This window comes from Ixodes scapularis, unplaced genomic scaffold, assembly GCF_016920785.2.
Source record: "Ixodes scapularis isolate PalLabHiFi unplaced genomic scaffold, ASM1692078v2 PGA_scaffold8__174_contigs__length_109621045, whole genome shotgun sequence".
In the NCBI taxonomy this organism is placed as follows: Eukaryota; Metazoa; Arthropoda; class Arachnida; order Ixodida; family Ixodidae; genus Ixodes; species Ixodes scapularis.
The window spans coordinates 88,894,357-88,911,408 of NW_024609883.1; the positions used below are offsets into that span (position 1 = coordinate 88,894,357).

Consider the following 17,052-nt stretch of genomic DNA (forward strand, 5'->3'; position numbering starts at 1 on the left):
AAGGATGGCTTGAAGCTTCTGTCGTGGTTAACTTTAAGCTGAGATAGTTTAAAATAATGCTCTCAGTTTTTAGTGTTGCCCGGCATGGTTAACAAGTTGGTGATATAGCGCTGCATTGAAAAGTCTGTGCATTCATGACTGTATCACCTTATGAATGCAAGCTACCTATTAAACTCTTCGTTTTTCAGAGAAATGAAATGCACTTTGCTTCCAATTGCACCCGCTTCTGTAACTTCATGGTATGAAGCACCTTATGGCTGCAAGCTCTGACCAATCTTGTTCTGTGGTCTGCGCAGGCCCATATGAGGGAGTCACTCCGAAAGCCTCACCAGAGTTTCCTGCCCGTGGTCGTTCTAAATGTTTTTGTTGTAGGTATGCATCCTTTCTGTCTTTCCCTTAATTGTACTCAAACGTCTTCTTTTCATTGTTGCCGATTTGCCTCAAAATTGGTTAAGCACACAAATGCACGCTGTACAACTGTATTGTACATATTTTTTCCAAGGTAACTTTTCTTTGCCAAAGTTAGATTTTTTTATGAAGGTTAGTCTTTTTTGTTTTTATTTTCAAATTTATGTGAGTTTCCATGGGCAACACTAAAACGTTATGCCAGAAGCAAGGACAAGTTCACTGCTCTAATTTGTTCTCAACTGATTGCAAGAAATTTCGTTAATGTCGTGAAACCTCCTTCCAGCGCTTGCTTTGCAGCATAAAAAAAAATTATACATAGGACATACTCTGTTTCTTAAACTGCTTGCTCATTCTGCAGGTCTGCCTGCCATAGATGTCGTGCTACTGGAGACCCAGACAACACAAGTACATTCGACGTACATCCCTGGGTGATCCTTTCAAGATATTTGGATATCCCTGGGAAATGCGAATATATGCAAAGATAATCCAGGGACATTCTCAGGATATCGAAATGGCCACTTTGAGTTTATCCCAGGGTGTTACGTGACAAATCTTTAAGGATGACTGCGGGACATTTTAAGGAGGTCCCAGCATATCCTAAGGAGCTGCATGACAGATCTTTATGGATGACTGGAGGACATTTTAAGGAGGTCCCAGCATATCCTATGGAGCCACGTGACAAATCTTTTCGGATGACTGTAGTACATTTTAAGGAAATACCAGGACAGTGCACCGATCTTTCCCAAGTTGCTTTATTAAACGTATGACTAGTAACAACGTCTTAGGCGTAAAAATTCTTCAAAGATGTCGCTGAAAAAAAAAAAAAAAAAACTCTTAATGACATTTCCTCACACTTGGTTTTATGTCAATATAACCACTTGAAAAAACATCTGCTGAAATTGCTGCTTAGATTTTCGTTGAAATGCAAACCATTTTACAGTTTTAGTACAATAATTGCAAATTCATGCCTTACACTAAGATGATAGCCACGTGCCTAAGACCTAGGGCAATGGTATTATTAGTGCGTGCAAATGCTCTGCGGAATCTGTATAAATTATTTAGCGCGTCTCTGGTTCTAAAAAAAATATACAGCGCCCGTCGTCTGTTTGGTATTCGTACCATAACTGGCGCGGATTACATGCAAGCTATGTGTTGTGAAATTCTTTTCCCTTTAGATTACGGACTCTTTTTTGCCCGCTAGTTTTAGGAAAATAATTTGCCTAATAACCATAGCCAAATAATTTGCCTAATAACCATAGCCTAATATTTTGCCTGCTATATTGTTTTTATGTGGTACGACCGACCCACTGATCGACATTTACAGGGTTCGACCAGAAATGTTTCGCGTTTACAACTGAACATTAGGAAAACAAGAAACAGCGCAAAAAACACACAGGATAAGTGGAAGAAGTAGACGGAACAAGCGTTGACTGACAACTAAAGTTCACTGAAAACACAAAACACACTAGCAAAAGCAACCACCATCCAAAATCCAAAAGCAAACACAAACAAAAAAACAAAGAGCTATAATTTTCAAGCTTTCATTGATGATGGTCTATCGTGCTTGCTTTTACTGCATGCTTTTTTGGTTGTTTGATTGCTTTTGTGTTTTTGATGGTGGTTTCTTTTGCTCGTGTGTTTTTTGTGTTTTCAATAAACTTTTAGTTGTCAGTCAGCACTTGTCCAGTCTACTTCTTCCACTTGTCTTGTGTTTTTGTGCAGTTCCTTGTTTTTGCCATGAAACAACTCGCCTGTATCGCCACCTTAATAAACATTAGGGTTTGGAGGTTGCAGAGGCATCATAAGTATCCCCTCTATTAGTATGAGTAGGATACTTCAGCTTTGCTTGTGAATACTATACTCAGTACAAAACAAATATACAAAATGTAAATTTTTGGCTTATTAAAAAGTTTGACGATGGAGCAACCATCTTCAATACTGTTATATACTTGGGAAATGTGTCTCCCTATTAACGTTTGCTGAGTTATAGTGACTGGGGCTCTCACGAGAGGAAAAAAGCGCCAGCAATGTCGAAAGCATGACTTACCTCTGGAGCTACCTGCTCCTGTATTGGGCTAATGGCAAAGAAGTAACACCAAAATCTGAAAAGAAAGTAAGCGAAGAAAGGACTTTTAAACAGAACATCACCGAACACTTAATCTCCATCAATCATTTCGTTTCCATAGACCTGCCAACTTATAGATAACCATTGAGACTGTTTGGCTCCAAATAAACATATTGCACAGTGACTAGCACTCTCGCGTGAGAAACAAAAAAAAAATTGGCAGTTTCTGTCAAAAGCATCCCTTACCTCTGGAGCTACCTGCTCCTGTATTGGGCTAATGGCGAAGAAGTAACACCAAAATCTGAAAAGAAAGTAAGCGAAGAAAGGACTTTTAAACAGAACATCACCGAACACTTAATCTCCATCAATCATTTCGTTTCCATAGACCTGCCAACTTATAGATAACCATTGAGACTGTTTGGCTCCAAATAAACATATTGCACAGTGACTAGAACTCTCGCGTGAGAAACAAAAATATTGGCAGTTTCTGTCAAAAGCATCCCTTACCTCTGGAGCTACCTGCTTGCGGAAGACATGCTAGGCAGTCGGGCTTGGTGGCACAGACATACCAACTTCTTTAAAGTAAGGAAGGACAAAGGAACCTTTAGTGGGCTATCCCTGTACCCTTTGTTCCCAGAAACATTTGGAACTAACCTGTCAAGTAACTGATTAATATGAGGTTCAAAAGTTGTCTTTGTTGCAGTTGGAAAACGAGTGACTTAAAAACAAAACAATGATTTCCAGAAACAAATTTTTGAAACATTTTCACGTAATGCTGGGCTGCAATTTTTAATCAGTACTGCATATCAGTATTCCAGTAAACTTTGAGGATTCATTCATTAACAATAGCGATATAGTGTCTTTATGCTTGAGAGACTTATTTTTCAAACATGTTCCAGTATACAGCTAACACTTAAAGAACAAATAGAATGATTTGATACTCTTGCAGATCTACTTTCTTGTTGTTTCCATTACAAAACATTAAAAGCATTGATTCTGATAATTCTGCAAATAGTATTTTACATTAATCTAACTTGTAATTAACTGGATAAAACCAAAGACTATCCGTCATAAAAAATATGTTTGAAAGATGAGTTTACAGATTAATATCACAGCTGTATTAAATGCTTGTCACATTTAATATGTTGATTGAATAATTATTAATATCAAAAAAATATATTTTAACATACTTTTGGCTGCTTTGTCCAGTCTCTCCTTTGAATGGGCCAACCATGACTTAACTGTTTGTTCGACATCATAATCCGTGGCACCAGAAAGCTTACCCTGCGCTTTAACAGTTTCTGAAACAATACGAAAGCATGAAGTCAACAGCCGTCGGGACCTCCGAACCACAGAGCCACCACCATATATGCCCCTGAAGGAAGTGAGTAGCGCAAACTTGAGTTCGACATCTCAGCGACTGCCACGTTAGACAGAACTCCGTTTGGGAATGCATGGGGAATCGGGAAAAAAAAAACTCTTTCCCTTGTTACTACTAAATGTGCAGTGTTAAGACTAATATTAACATAATGTGGATGTTTTATAAACACAGTCTTATTAAACTTAAATCTTGGTGCAAATACAGTTGCCGCATTTTTAGTTAAAAACGACCCAGGTCGAGTAGACAATTTCAAGTAGACATTTCACACACGTGACCAGTAGACAATTTCACACACGTGACCAGCTTCGACCAACGAAGAGCGCTTGCCTTGCTCATTTCTCTCGAACTGATGGATGTCTGCAAATTTTGTTGGAGAAGGCAAGGAACAGGGTCGATCCGTCAGCGAAGCCCTTGATTAAAGGAATGCGCAACCCTGCTACCTTCAGTAGCATATGCAGTGCTCTATCCCATCTAGCCTCTCCCTCACAGTGTCGGGAAACCAAACGGGGAGCTTGAGAAGCAAATTTGTCGGCTCCTCTCAGCACCGATTTTGCTGCAGCCATTCTCACCCTAGAGAACATGCTGTGTCATGCTGTCAGATGAACTAACCAAACACCACTAAGCATGACGACTTCCATCATCAAGCGGGTATCATTCATGCCGCCCAATAAAATGCTCTTCCATCCCCGGAGAAGTGCCAATGTCACCACGCTAGTGCAGGAAAGGGCGACGTTTTCGTAAAGCGGTACACATTCCCCACAGTTGGTGGGGACTTGTCCCTTGTGTGAATCCTGCTTAAAAGCACAACAGTAACACTTCCGTAACAAAGCATTCACATTTGCAGGTAAATTGGCATTCATATTGTGCACGCTTACTGTTAATATACATACTAACACAATGGAAAAGATGGTTTTGAAAGGCCTACCTTTAATGATTTCCCAGCAGGCGAGTTCGTTAAACTTGCGCTTGCCTTTACCCCCCTTGAAGCTGTACTGAACAGCGATGTCGTCGGAAAGCAGTCCAACGAGAATTCTCCTTGTCATGTCAGGTCCAGAAGAACCCCCGTACTTGCCCCAGGAGACCATCTGACATTGAACAACCATGTAATTTCAGCATGAAAAACTACGGAATTCCACCCCATATTAGTATTCAGCTATAAGTTTAAAATTGTCTAAAATAGGAGTTCTATGGTTGTTTTACTTCCCATAAAAGTTCAGTTTCTGACTTTATTTGAATTGTAAGCCCAAGGTATTCTAGTTCACCACTGCTTTTTCCGCTACACTGCAATGCATTCACATTACAAATAGTAGTCGATCCATCTGCTTCAATGTTAGCTGCTAGGCAAAAGATGAAGCGATTGCACAATCTACGAGCGGAATGAATGGACACAAGGTCTCTTCCAAGTAGCAAACATGGGAGACTAACGCCCTTCCGTCTTGACTACACATCCGGCATAACCACCCCAATATCTTTCAAAAATAATTTTCTTGCTTAAAGGCCGACGACCAGTTCGCGCTTTCCACTTCTGCCCCGCTTGCTCCTCTCCACCCTTCTACCCTGCCCACTGCTGCCGGTTTCTTTTTCCCCATGGTGAGGAGGATCTTCTGCCTTGCAGAACCTCGAGTCTGGTCGTCGGCTGTTAACGTACATTATTTCAGCATAATCTTACAAAATGAAAGCTATGAATCAATAGAGCTGGACCCTAAAATAAATACAATCAATACAGTGAGCAAGATTGTCCGCTAGTTGGCCATGTATCCACTACTCATGGTGCATTCTGAAAGCGCACTTCTTGAGCATTCTTGGCATTTCCCATTGAGCATGCCTTCTTTTCTTTATATTCTCATCTTTTACGAGCTCGTGCTAACATTCTCATGCACAAGGTGCATTTTTGTTCACTTGTATGCCACGTGCAGTATACTCAAAGCCACTAAAACCATAATTGGCCTATTGATTAAAACTGCTCTAACCCGTTTAACGCTCCTACTGTGCAGATATGTTTTTAGTGCTTACAAATATGTTAAAATGAAGGTTAGTGCAAGTGGCTATTCACTTTATATAGGGTAAATTGTCAATAGCAGTCGAAGAGCAGACTTAAGTTATATAAGTAGACTCACCAGCCGTTTTTTTTTCTCTTCGGAGCTTGCCACAGAAGCATCAAAGTCTAAAAACGTTGCGAGTTCATTGAAGGGCCCAAAGGATTCGCCTGAGACAAGAATGTTCTCGTCGTTGCTGTTCGAGACCAGGGTGGTTAGCAACTCTAACTTCAGTGCATGTTCATTCAGCTTGAATTGGATGATGTGCAGTAGGCGCAAGATCTCCTTGAAAAAATCTGTAACAATGAGGGGTTTAAATTTTTTGAAAGTCAGTGAAGAGCTGGAAAAGCTTAAGAGGGGACATGGGCCTAAGTTTCAAAATTTTTTTGAAAAAATTCCTTTTTAAATTTCGAGGTTTTTGGTTTTAGAAACTAATTATACACCCGTACACTAAATTTCATAACTATGTGCCAAATAGTTCCGTTGATATAAAATATTTTCAACAGATTGTGAGGCAGTGACAAAGTAAAAGAGTTCAATGTTTGAATGCAGTTTTCTCAGTTCCACTTTTTGCTGCAAATTTGGTACGAAGGAATCTTTTGTTCGAAGGTAAAAGTATTCTGATACCACAATCAAGATGTTTCTGAACTGCAGCCGCTTGAGGCGGCCATGAGAAACACGCGGCATGACGTCAATGGGGAATCTTGTAGAAAGATAGAAAGTTGTGCGAATACCTGCTCGATAAAAGGTAACTTTTCTATAAATCTTGTTGTTCCAACATAAATATAAATGCGCCAAAACCCTCGTATCATCGACAAAACTTTTATTATATGGAGCTTTAGTGGCGCCATCTATCCAAGGTCCACAAAACCGTCGGCTCTACCTGGTACCGCGAACAGCCGCCAGAAGCCGGAGGGGGAGGGGGACATGGCGGGATGGGTAGTGATGAAACTTTCCTCCTCTCACCATATTGTTCGCTCTGCGCGCGTCAGCACGTGGTCACGAGCAAGCGGATGAGTTCTCGCCGCTCACTGATGGCTCTAAAGAGAGCTTCACCGGAACCCCGCGCCTTCCCATTGACGTCACAGTGCACTTGACTCGGAAGATAGTGAATGAGTTGAGAGGCGCCGAAAACCTCAATCTTTGTCCATTTTTAAAATTAAAACTAGGGCATGCAGGCGAATGCGTTTTTTTTGTTCTTTACTTCAGAAATGCCGAGACACCAACTTCCACATTAGTTAAGCAAAGCACTGAAACTGTTGCACAGCTCCTTTAATAAAGCAGGACATGGCCGGGTAGACAATACCTGTAAAACCTTGACTGAGCAGAAAGATATTATATAGCAGGGCATGGCTGGGATAGACTAATTAATAATCTTTAACTTTTATGGTGCTATGGCCTAGATGACTGCAAATCCTCAGAACACAAAGGAGCTACAGCAACAGCAAGTTCTCATTTTGCTTACTTGGAGTGACATGATCGGAACGAGTTGCCTGAGGCTCATTTTGGAGTGGCACCAACCCTGTTGCAGCACTAAAATGGGGGGTTCCTGCCCTGAAATCACTTCCTGCTGTGGAACAGCCTGCAAAGAAAACAAACAAAATGACCATAGTTTTAGTTAGCTCTATTTAAATTCTATCTGTAGTTTCTTTTGTTGCAGCTGTCTGTTTGCCTCGGCAGTTACTAAACCTGTGTTCCATCACATCCCCAATTCCTATCTGGCCACACTATTGGTTGCTGTATCAGAATACAGTAGAAACGCATATTTCTACGAAATATGAAGGCCAACAGCGGAAGGGTTATAAGGCCAGTCCAATACATACTTGGCATGGCGCTGTCACTTGCTTGAGGATCTCTGCACTGAAGAGCTGACTCTGATCTGGCAGTCTTGTGTCTCCTGAACTGATCTACATGCCAAACAAAGAAAAAGAAACTTTTTACCTTTCTAAAGCAAATCATGACGTCTTGAATCTCAGCATTCATGCCATGATACAATGAAGTTGATAAGATTGGAAAAATGCAGAAGCAACATTGCCAACCTCCTTTTCAACAGAGGCCACAAAATGCCATTTATTATAGTGTGATGCATTTTAAATATACTCCCGTGATGCATTCACACTGAAAATATTTTAACTAATATTTAATGTCATGCTATAAAGAAAAAAGCACACGTCACATGAAGCGTTCTATACCTTTCCCAAGGGAATGACTAACCTCCTTGACACTATAGGCCGACTCAAATTAAGACAGACCTCTGGAGTATGTTAGATGCATTGTCAGCAACAATCTTTATGCATAAAGGTAGCTAAAGAATTTAAAGATGGGTGTTTCTGTTTCGAGTTGGGTTAACAAAATAACAATATATTGTGCTGCATTAATCATAGGATATACAACGTGCAACTCCATTTAACTAGGGCAATTTTTTGGATTAAATAAAAAGCAATAATGACCTAGACGGGCCTTTGTGACCTGGTTGTGGCTCCTGTCTTGAGTACCACATAGAGTTGATCGGTTTAGTAGCTCTACAAGAAAAAAAAAATCAGTGATTAAAAAAGACTATTAACTGTTACACTTGGTTAATTTTCGGTTGCTTACAAAATTATGTCACCTGTGTTACGATCAGGACGTTGCTTTGGATGCAACGGCGAGGCAGATGCTGGTGGCGATGGCAGTGGTAAGGATACAGCAAACTGGTAGCTGTCATCAGAGTCTGAGTCCGTGCTATAGCGCCTGGCTCGCCTACGCCGCCTCTTCGGCTGTTCAATCTCACTGTAGAGGTCTGACAACTCCTCAGCCTCAGGAAGCCTCTTCCGTGCATGGTCATATGATGCTGAAGAATATTGAATGGCAGTTAGATGTCGCTCCATAAAGGCCGTAAGTATATGCAATGGTTATACATCATGTTCAAATTTGGCATTATATATCTTGTACCAAGAAAAGCCCCCAATTGAAAGTGCCTACAGCAAACATGTTGACGCGAGCGCAGCTGAGTCAGCATGAACCCGTCTTCCACGCCCGTGGCTCGAATCCTGAAACCTGCTATCGTTTTACCTCTTCCCATTGCTGTAATGTTCTAGTAAAATCGAAAATCTTACCATTTCTTGGGGATCAGAATGTTTGAGGACCGAACTTTCTAGACCGAATCTGCCAGGAGGCAGTGCGGTTACAAAAGGGACTTCACGTGGCTGCGTAGTGCCACCACCGTCAAAGGATGTATGGGTTAATTGTTTTGTTTTTATTTTGTAGGCACAAGTCTGCCTTATTAAAACTCTGTTTTAAGTATTATAAAAAAAACAGTTTATTGCTTCATTCGTGAAAGCATGTGCACGGGTGCGGCAAAAAAACCCCATAAGAAACATATTCATCCAGTTGGCATCTGTGCTAATACAGACTTGATTCAAGATAAAATAAATTGTTAGCCTCACAGTGACTGATAACACTAAGTGGAAATGGAATAATCTATGAATCTATGAGTAAATACTCACCAAACCATCCAATGGGAATGCATCGAAGTCGCCGCCACTCGGACGTCGGCTGCTCACCGTTTTTGACCAAGGATTGAATCTTTCCAGTGTCCTTTGGCCAATAGCAGATGTCCCCGTCTAACCAGCTCTCATGTATGAGTGCCACACCATTCTCTTCATCGGGAAACTTTGCGATAATAAATGGTTTCTCTGAGAAAGATGAAATGTTGCATTTTAAGACATCTACCAGTGCGCAACTCTAACCAATCGGACACGTCAGCAGCGACATCGTCGCTCCTGTGGCCTTTGGGAAAAGGTAACAGCAAAGCCAAACATAGCATCCCAGAACTCGTCTAACATAGCTCAATTGAGATGCAACAGTGGGTAGACTGCAAACTTGTCACCCAGAGGCAGTCGAACACATTTGAACGCCACATCTTGTAGGGGCCATGATGACACGGTGTGTGGGCAAGAAACTAGAGAAATATTAAGAAGCGACGACCGGCATGGATATGTGTACAGATCCTCTACTACAGAGTACCTCCTTCCAACAAGCACTGGCTTCTTGGACAAGCATGAAAATGCAATGCTGTGAACCTCTATGATGCCACCATCCAGAAGTGTACATGTGTTGTCTCGTTTGTTTGTTGCAATACAGAACCTTCCTGGAATGTCGACTTTTCTGTACTGAGGGCTCCGACAGTGTGATGGCAGTGGAAAGTCTTCATGCTTCCCGGAAAATTTTATTGATTCGCTTGGTCGGATCTTGTCCTTGAAAGCAACGGCATTTTTTTTTTCTGCTAGCCTGTTGCAGAGTTGTTCTAGTGGCTTTTCTGGTTTCCTCAAACTCTTTTTGAAGTTTTGCATGTAGTTTTCAAATGCAAAGGCACTCCACCTGTCCAAATGACCGTGTGCCCTGACATCATTTGCCAAGTGCAAGAGCCCATGAACATTGTATGAAATAAATTCGGTTCCAAACAGTGACTTGCAGGTCTCCACAAAGTAACGCAGAAGCTTTTCAGCATAATCAACAAGCTCCTTTGAAAGCCTTGGTGAAGCCAGGATTGTTATGGCACAATGGAGAATCATAAAGTTTGCCTGAAGGTCTGATCGAACTGTGGATGGAAAGATCACAGGACCAGTGTACAGCAGAAGAAGTCTGAATTCCGTTGCTTTCCACATCTCCATATCCCAAAAACTTCGAGGCCGACGACTAAAATCTGATGGAACAAAATGCCGCAGTGCTTCGCTTTTGGTGGAGAGCTCATCCTTTACATTTGACCCCATCCGACAGGCTTTTGGTCCTTTAAACCAGACCCTCATCAGCTTATGCACGACACCAATGCACACCAAATGCATGTAGTCAAGCGGGACTTGTGCTACCATGTCAATTGGTAGTTTCTCAAGTATGCTCACACCAGTGTGATGACCCTCATCAACATGGCTCCTGAAACTGTCATTTGTTCTTAAAGGGGCGTCTAACTCGGGGAAGCACATCCTACCAAGCGAGACTCCCTCAGTAGTGCACCTACTGCAACTTGAGTAGCCCGAGTGACCTTTGATATGTAGGATGTAGGCTCTAGCTGGAGCATCACACACTAATGCTGTAAGCTTCACTTGGACGGTCACATCCCTAATGGTCACGCCGGAGTCAAGTGCCGCGTTTAAGTCATCTACGAGTGGTTGTAGGAATTCATTTGCTTTCAGAGCCTTTGAATGCCCATAGAACACACCAACTGGAAATGGTATGCCTGGTCCACAGTTAACCACCTGGCAAAGAATTGGCCAAAACTGTTCTTTTGTACTTTTCCTCAAGGGAAGTCCATCAATGTTGATGTGCAAATTCAGAACTCCGGGAAAGTGTTGGACATTCTCAAGGCTTTGCTGAAGTTGAGTAGCGAGACCAAAATGACAGTACTGGCCGCCACCTATGTTCACAATGCCCATACACATTCTAGGTGTTTGAAGAAGGGTTCTAGAGCACCCTGGCAGCTCTGCAAAGCAAGGGTGTGTGCGCTGAACCTTCAAAAGATCTGTCAAGCACTCATGAGTTACATTGTGTCTTATAGCCCATGTCTGGAGCATTGTTTTGAAGCTCTCAACACTATTCTTCTGTGTAGCACTCACTGATACAGATGTGCTTGGCACCAGTTCCTCAGTGATGTGGTTTATGTCAGCAGAAAACTGCTGTTCCCTAGAGTCAAAGGATATGCAAGAATCATCCGAGATGGACCCCAGTTGGTCTTGTGAAGAGGGATCGCCTGTTTCACTCGATTCCTGCTCAGAGCACGTCTCCGACTCGGAGGAGAGTGCAGCATTCAGATAACCTCTCTGAGGGTTTGACAAGACAGGGTTTGACAGGACAGGGTTTGTTTGCAGGGAGAGCTCATTGTCAAAAGTTGACGCTGTAACTAAGTTGACACTATCTCTGACTGCATTAGAAATATGACGCCGTAGGGTACGTTTTGATTTTGGCATTGTCTGTAAATGAAACAAAAATACATCCTTAATGGCTGGATATTCACACACGACATGAGACACCTCAATAACATGAAATGTATACATGCAGCAGCTTCGTTCTAAATCTAGAAATAAAGCCTATGATTACTGCAGCTGCACTGCTGCAATGGGCAAAGATTATCTGGTTTTCAAACCTTTTGGCTAAGGACGTACCTGAAAGTCACGGATGATACAATGATTTATATAAGGCCTTCAACAGCCTTTGGAGACGGTCGTAAAAGCGCAGCTACATATTTCGATAATGTTCTGTCGTGGAATCTGGTATGTATGTATGTACATATATACTTATGAAATAGTTATGTTTTCTCCTGTTTTGGAGGCGTTCCTAAACTTTTTCCATTCTGTATTGGAGGCGTTCTTAAACTGTTTAGACCGCGACACAGCACGAAAAAGCGATCATCAACTTCTTCCCATATTAATATCATCAAACATGCTCATAGGGGTAAAATACAAGGGCTGTGTCTACAGTGCCGTCCGACGGCACTCCAATCGCGCCTACATTGCAAGTGCCATCCGAAAAAGTAGGATGGTGCGTATATCACTGAAAAGCTCGTCTACAGCCCCCCCTACTCTTCCTCTCTCCTCCTCCTCCCTCCCTCCCCCTCCCCCCCCCCCCCTCCCCCCTCCCCCCCCCCCCCCCGGCCGGCTTGCGTTCACGCCGCTTCGCGGCGACAGTATGCGGCAGCTAATTACAAAACTATTGACCCATTTGGTTTGCCGGCTGACCAAGTTCCGCTGTACCCGATGCACCTCCGGAAATGAAGCCCCATACCGTTTCGTTCAGCGAAGTTTCGACGACAACGTTCGCTTTTCCTGTGTTAATCGTAAATAAATGTAAATATCGCCAAATGCGTCGGCAAAATAAAATTTTCGAGAAAACAAAAACAAAAAAGTAGGCCCGCACTGGGGAACGAACCCGGGACCACTTGCTTATGAGACAGAGATCCTACCACTTGTTTTATACGACTCTTTCGGACGGCACTTGAACGCGCGAGTGGAGTACCGTCGGACAGCACTTGAACGCTCTGCAAGAGTGCCGTCGGACGATATTCTAGACCACGACCAGTCGTGCTCTAGACACTACGAAAAAAAAAAATGCGCGTGACCAACGCGCTGGCTGTCGCACACACAGCGAGCCACAGCCCAAGCACGCCTTCGGCGTCTTTTTTTTTTTTTTTTTTTACATTACCAAGATAGGATATCGAGAAGCACGAACTTTTTCCTGATAATTTGTAGCCCCAAACACACATTTTCCACGACACTAAGAGTTTTGATGACACCAAATGAATTCTAGAAGACTGAAAAACAGTGCATAGAGTCAACACTCAATCCGGCCTTTTGCCCAAATTGCAATCCTCACAATCCTTATTATGTCTCTGTTCGTCAACTAACTCAAAGACTGAAGCCCAGAGGTCGATTTTAAGTGCCCGTTTGGACCGAAATGCCTTTATAAATTGTCCGAATTACCAAACAGTGCGAGGCTATGAGGTACCGACCGTTTACTCGCTACAGCACATCAAGAAATGCAAAATCCAAATTCATGCAAGACATTTAAAACAGTGAGCATAGAACGTATACGATCCATACCGTGGGTGTCGTTCATTATTTAGAGTTGCAAATTCTTCCAACGACGAGTGAACAAGCTATGACGACGAGCACGGTGACGACGAACAAACAGCGCGCGCGCGAGTTCTCAATAAAGATGGCGACCGGCAAAACGCTAGCGTTCATACACCGGCACTAGTTGCGTATTTCAAAGTAAAATTCTTAAACACTATTCCAGCTAAAGGTCTACAAAATAAATTGATTAAGATGTTTATTATTGCTGAAATTGTATTTATTTAACGTGTTTTGTGCGTCTAAACAAATACGAAAATAAAGTACGTTTTTCATATCCTCGTTTGATCTCCCTAGAATATCTGGTGGGTACGTGAGACGATGCACCGATAGGAATCTCCTAGGGACATACTGGGGATGTCATATCCCGAGCAGTAGGTTGGGAGCTTGTAGGGATATCCTGGGGATATTGTGTGTTGTCTGGGGAGCAGGCGAATTCGATTGCTGGTTTTGCCATTGCTTTTTTTTTTTTTAGACATTGTCTTAGTAGTTCTTGTAAATTTGGAGATTTTCCTAAAAAGCAAGCCGGGAAGAATATTTAGTTTAGTTAGGAAGCTGAAAATAATGATTTAGTACCCCTTTGTCACTAAAATAGATACTGTGTGCCGCTGTTAGTGTCAAGCCGAGATCCACGCTTTTTTGGCATTTTGCTCAGAGTGGTACCCATTCTTATTCGTTAGCCTCTTGGTGTGCCAACTAAACTCTTTGTATACAGACACCTGCCCTCTGCTGGTACACTCTACCCTCATGTTCAGCGAGTGTATGAACCGGAGTTGTATCCACAGTCGACACTCGCTGAGCACGAGGGTAGGAAAATCTTTCCATTGCAGCAGAGCCATATATGGGGAGAGTCTGGCAGTCTATGATTTCGCTGCCGTAACGTCTCCCTTCCGAGTGAGCTGATGAGCCCGCGGCACAGAGCAAGAGGCGTGAGCGCATGCGCGTGAACTCTAGGCTGCTCCCAGCTGAGCGGGGAGGGCCGCCATTTTCATTCATTCGCCCGGCATGGGATCGATATTCAAATTTCGGTTCTTTCCTTTTATTTGGCAGGCTCTGGCAATAAAATGATATAGTGTTATTCCTCGGTGGCTTAAAAACCTAAAGAAAGAAGTTCCTCCATGTTTGAACGCACTTTTATTAAGGCAAAAAAAATAAATAAGCCCGTAGCAGACGACACGTAGCCTCAACAGTGCTCCGTGCAGACAGCTTTGCGTCAAAATGGTGGTCGTCTCCTCTTTGTTTCTCTGCTGCCTTCTCTCTCCCTCCTTCGGCGTTCTCCTCCCTTTCCTCCTCTCCGGCGCCTTCGTTGCCACACCCGCTGGCTAAACTCTCCCACTATACGGCTTTGCATTGCAGTAGTAGTTTTATTTGTAGTCTTTACAGTTGAATGTGAATATTTGACAGAAGTCTCAGGTTGGGGCGAAAGGGGGTTAAATGAATGCATTTGATCATTCACCTAAATTCGGTACCCATCATTTTAACGCCTACGTAGCTTTGTCCTGGGGGGTGACTATGACTAAAATAAGAGGATCTATGTGCTGATCACGAAAGAATATGCTAGCCATTCTAATGTAGCTCTGCCAAGTACTTGATTGTGATTTGTTTTTATTTTCAGCTACTTGGGTGCCTCAAGATCTGGAGATCCTAGTGGCCACAAGCTTGGACTCAATCTTTTTCTGTGGTCGGGGCAGGACCATGGGGGAGGTAATCCCAGCAACAAGAGCATTGCAGTATCTCCCTGGCTGTGACTTTCGGTCTGCGTCACGACAGGGGAGTCCTCGTGCCACCAGGTGTTAGGTATGCCACTTGAAATAAGCATTTTTCTTACCTATTAATAGAACAGCAAAAGCACTACTAAGCCTAAAATGAAAAAAAACATATTCAAATCTTGGGTTGGATGAAATTCCAATTACAAAAAGGAGTCTGCAGACATGATTGACATGTGAACTTAAAGCCCGCGGATGTAGGTTCGACGGTGTCACAGAAATAACTTCCCGCAGATCGCCTTGCTCGTGCTATACCCAAACAAATTCTTAAAATAATCATTGTGTTTCGTTGGTGTCATCAATCTTATGTCCCTACCACACTCACCAGTCGGGACATGTGAAATATAAAAAAACAGGAACTTGCACATTGTCAGCTCTGCAAAGATTTATATAGTAAACAGAGCATAGCACGTTCAGCTTAAGAAAAAAATTCAGTGCAGGCCTATATTCATGGTTCACATATGTGTAATTGCTCTTTATAATGAAGTGAAAACTGCTTAAGTTCTGGCCCACTACAGGCTTTCTATTAGTGTTAAAAAGTGCGGTAGAAAATATGATTGCGCTTGGAAGACGGGGACATAGGAAGGACAGACACAACAGAGCGCTAACTTTCAACTGATTTAATTCAAGAACCTCAGCGTAGAAACGGACTGTGTCACCGCACCACATCTCAACCAATCCGTGGCCCTGCCACGGATTGGTTGAGATGTGGTGCGGTGCCTAGCAAGAACAGTCTACTGTTCTTGCTAGGCACAAAGATATGACTGTTAGAGAGATTATGGAGGCTGATGCTATAAATAGTTCCGGCACGTGTTGTGTCAGTGTGGCGTCAATTGACTTGGCGGATAAGGAGTTGGCGTACTTGCGGTCCGTGGCAGGGCCACGGACTGGTTGAGATGTGGTGCGGTGACGCAGTGTGTTTCTACGCCGAGGTTCTTGAATTAAATCAGTTGAAAGTTAGCACTCTGTGGTGTCTGTCCTTCCTATGTCCCCGTCTTCAAAGCACAATCATGTTTTCTAACGTACCGTACCAACTTGCCCAACAATCAGCACTTGCTAAAAAGTGCTATTGTGTTTTAAGCAGCTCGCACCAAATATTTTCTTGAAATACATAGGTTCATGGAAATTATTATGTAGATGTTGGCAGACAGTCATGGTGAGGCCAATCTTTAATGCCAAGTGGTCCACTTATTCAGAGTTAATTGAGTTTGTAAATATTGTAGGTCGCAAATTAAATTTTTATGGCACGCAATGGGCACAATCATCCGTAATGACTAGCTCTACCTAGGGGAACTTCATACGTTTACTACGGCAAGATGGTTTCGAAAAACAAAGTATTTAGTTTATTCAACTCCTGCACTAACCTTGTCTTTAGAAACTTTTTATATTCTTTGCGATGCTGAGATAAGATTCTGGAAATAGTTTTTCTAGAACTACTCTAGATATTTCCAGTTCATCATTTTTCTCGCAAAGCATTCGAGAGAGCCAAACCCTGTAATGTACGGAGGGAACTCGCAGAATGATGCGACTGACAGTTTGGAACATTCGGCACTGTAACAGTAATAATGACATGTCACTTATGTAATGTTCATTATCGCAGATCAAACTGCTTTTTCCGTCTACACTCATTTTCAGTAGACTCATTCAGCGAACTCCCACCTAGGACTGCAGTGCTGGGTTCTGCAAAGTAATTTGAATGAATATAGATGCAACAGGTTTCTTTGAGCGTGCGTCTAACACATATTCTTCATATTGAATCTGCTAACTGTATTCATGTCCATGTCCATAATTCCAC

The 17,052-nt window shown here is 42.6% G+C and overlaps 1 protein-coding gene across 3 annotated transcripts; it reads right to left on the reverse strand.

The window, feature by feature from the left end:
• Positions 1-1,142: 1,142 nt before the first annotated feature.
• LOC115311139 lies at positions 1,143-13,605 on the reverse strand. 3 transcript variants are annotated; one of them, XM_040217758.3, is made up of 13 exons: positions 13,462-13,587; positions 9,376-9,564; positions 8,499-8,720; positions 8,341-8,412; positions 7,714-7,797; positions 7,356-7,472; positions 5,972-6,186; positions 4,780-4,939; positions 3,664-3,774; positions 2,981-3,048; positions 2,720-2,774; positions 2,456-2,510; positions 1,143-1,218 (listed from the first exon to the last, which is right to left on the reverse strand). In XM_040217758.3, the coding sequence occupies exons 1-10, from the start codon at positions 13,475-13,477 to the stop codon at positions 3,011-3,013; spliced, it is 1,224 nt and encodes a 407-aa protein (XP_040073692.1). In that variant the 5' UTR covers positions 13,478-13,587; the 3' UTR covers positions 1,143-1,218; positions 2,456-2,510; positions 2,720-2,774; positions 2,981-3,010. The 3 variants fall into 3 exon arrangements, with proteins under 3 accessions (XP_040073692.1, XP_040073685.1, XP_042142591.1); XM_040217751.3 differs by lacking the exon at positions 2,981-3,048; XM_042286657.1 differs by lacking the exons at positions 1,143-1,218; positions 2,456-2,510; positions 2,720-2,774; ... (6 more) ...; positions 8,341-8,412; positions 8,499-8,720 and having other exon boundaries at positions 9,461-11,835; positions 13,462-13,605.
• Between the last annotated feature and the right edge of the window lie 3,447 nt (positions 13,606-17,052).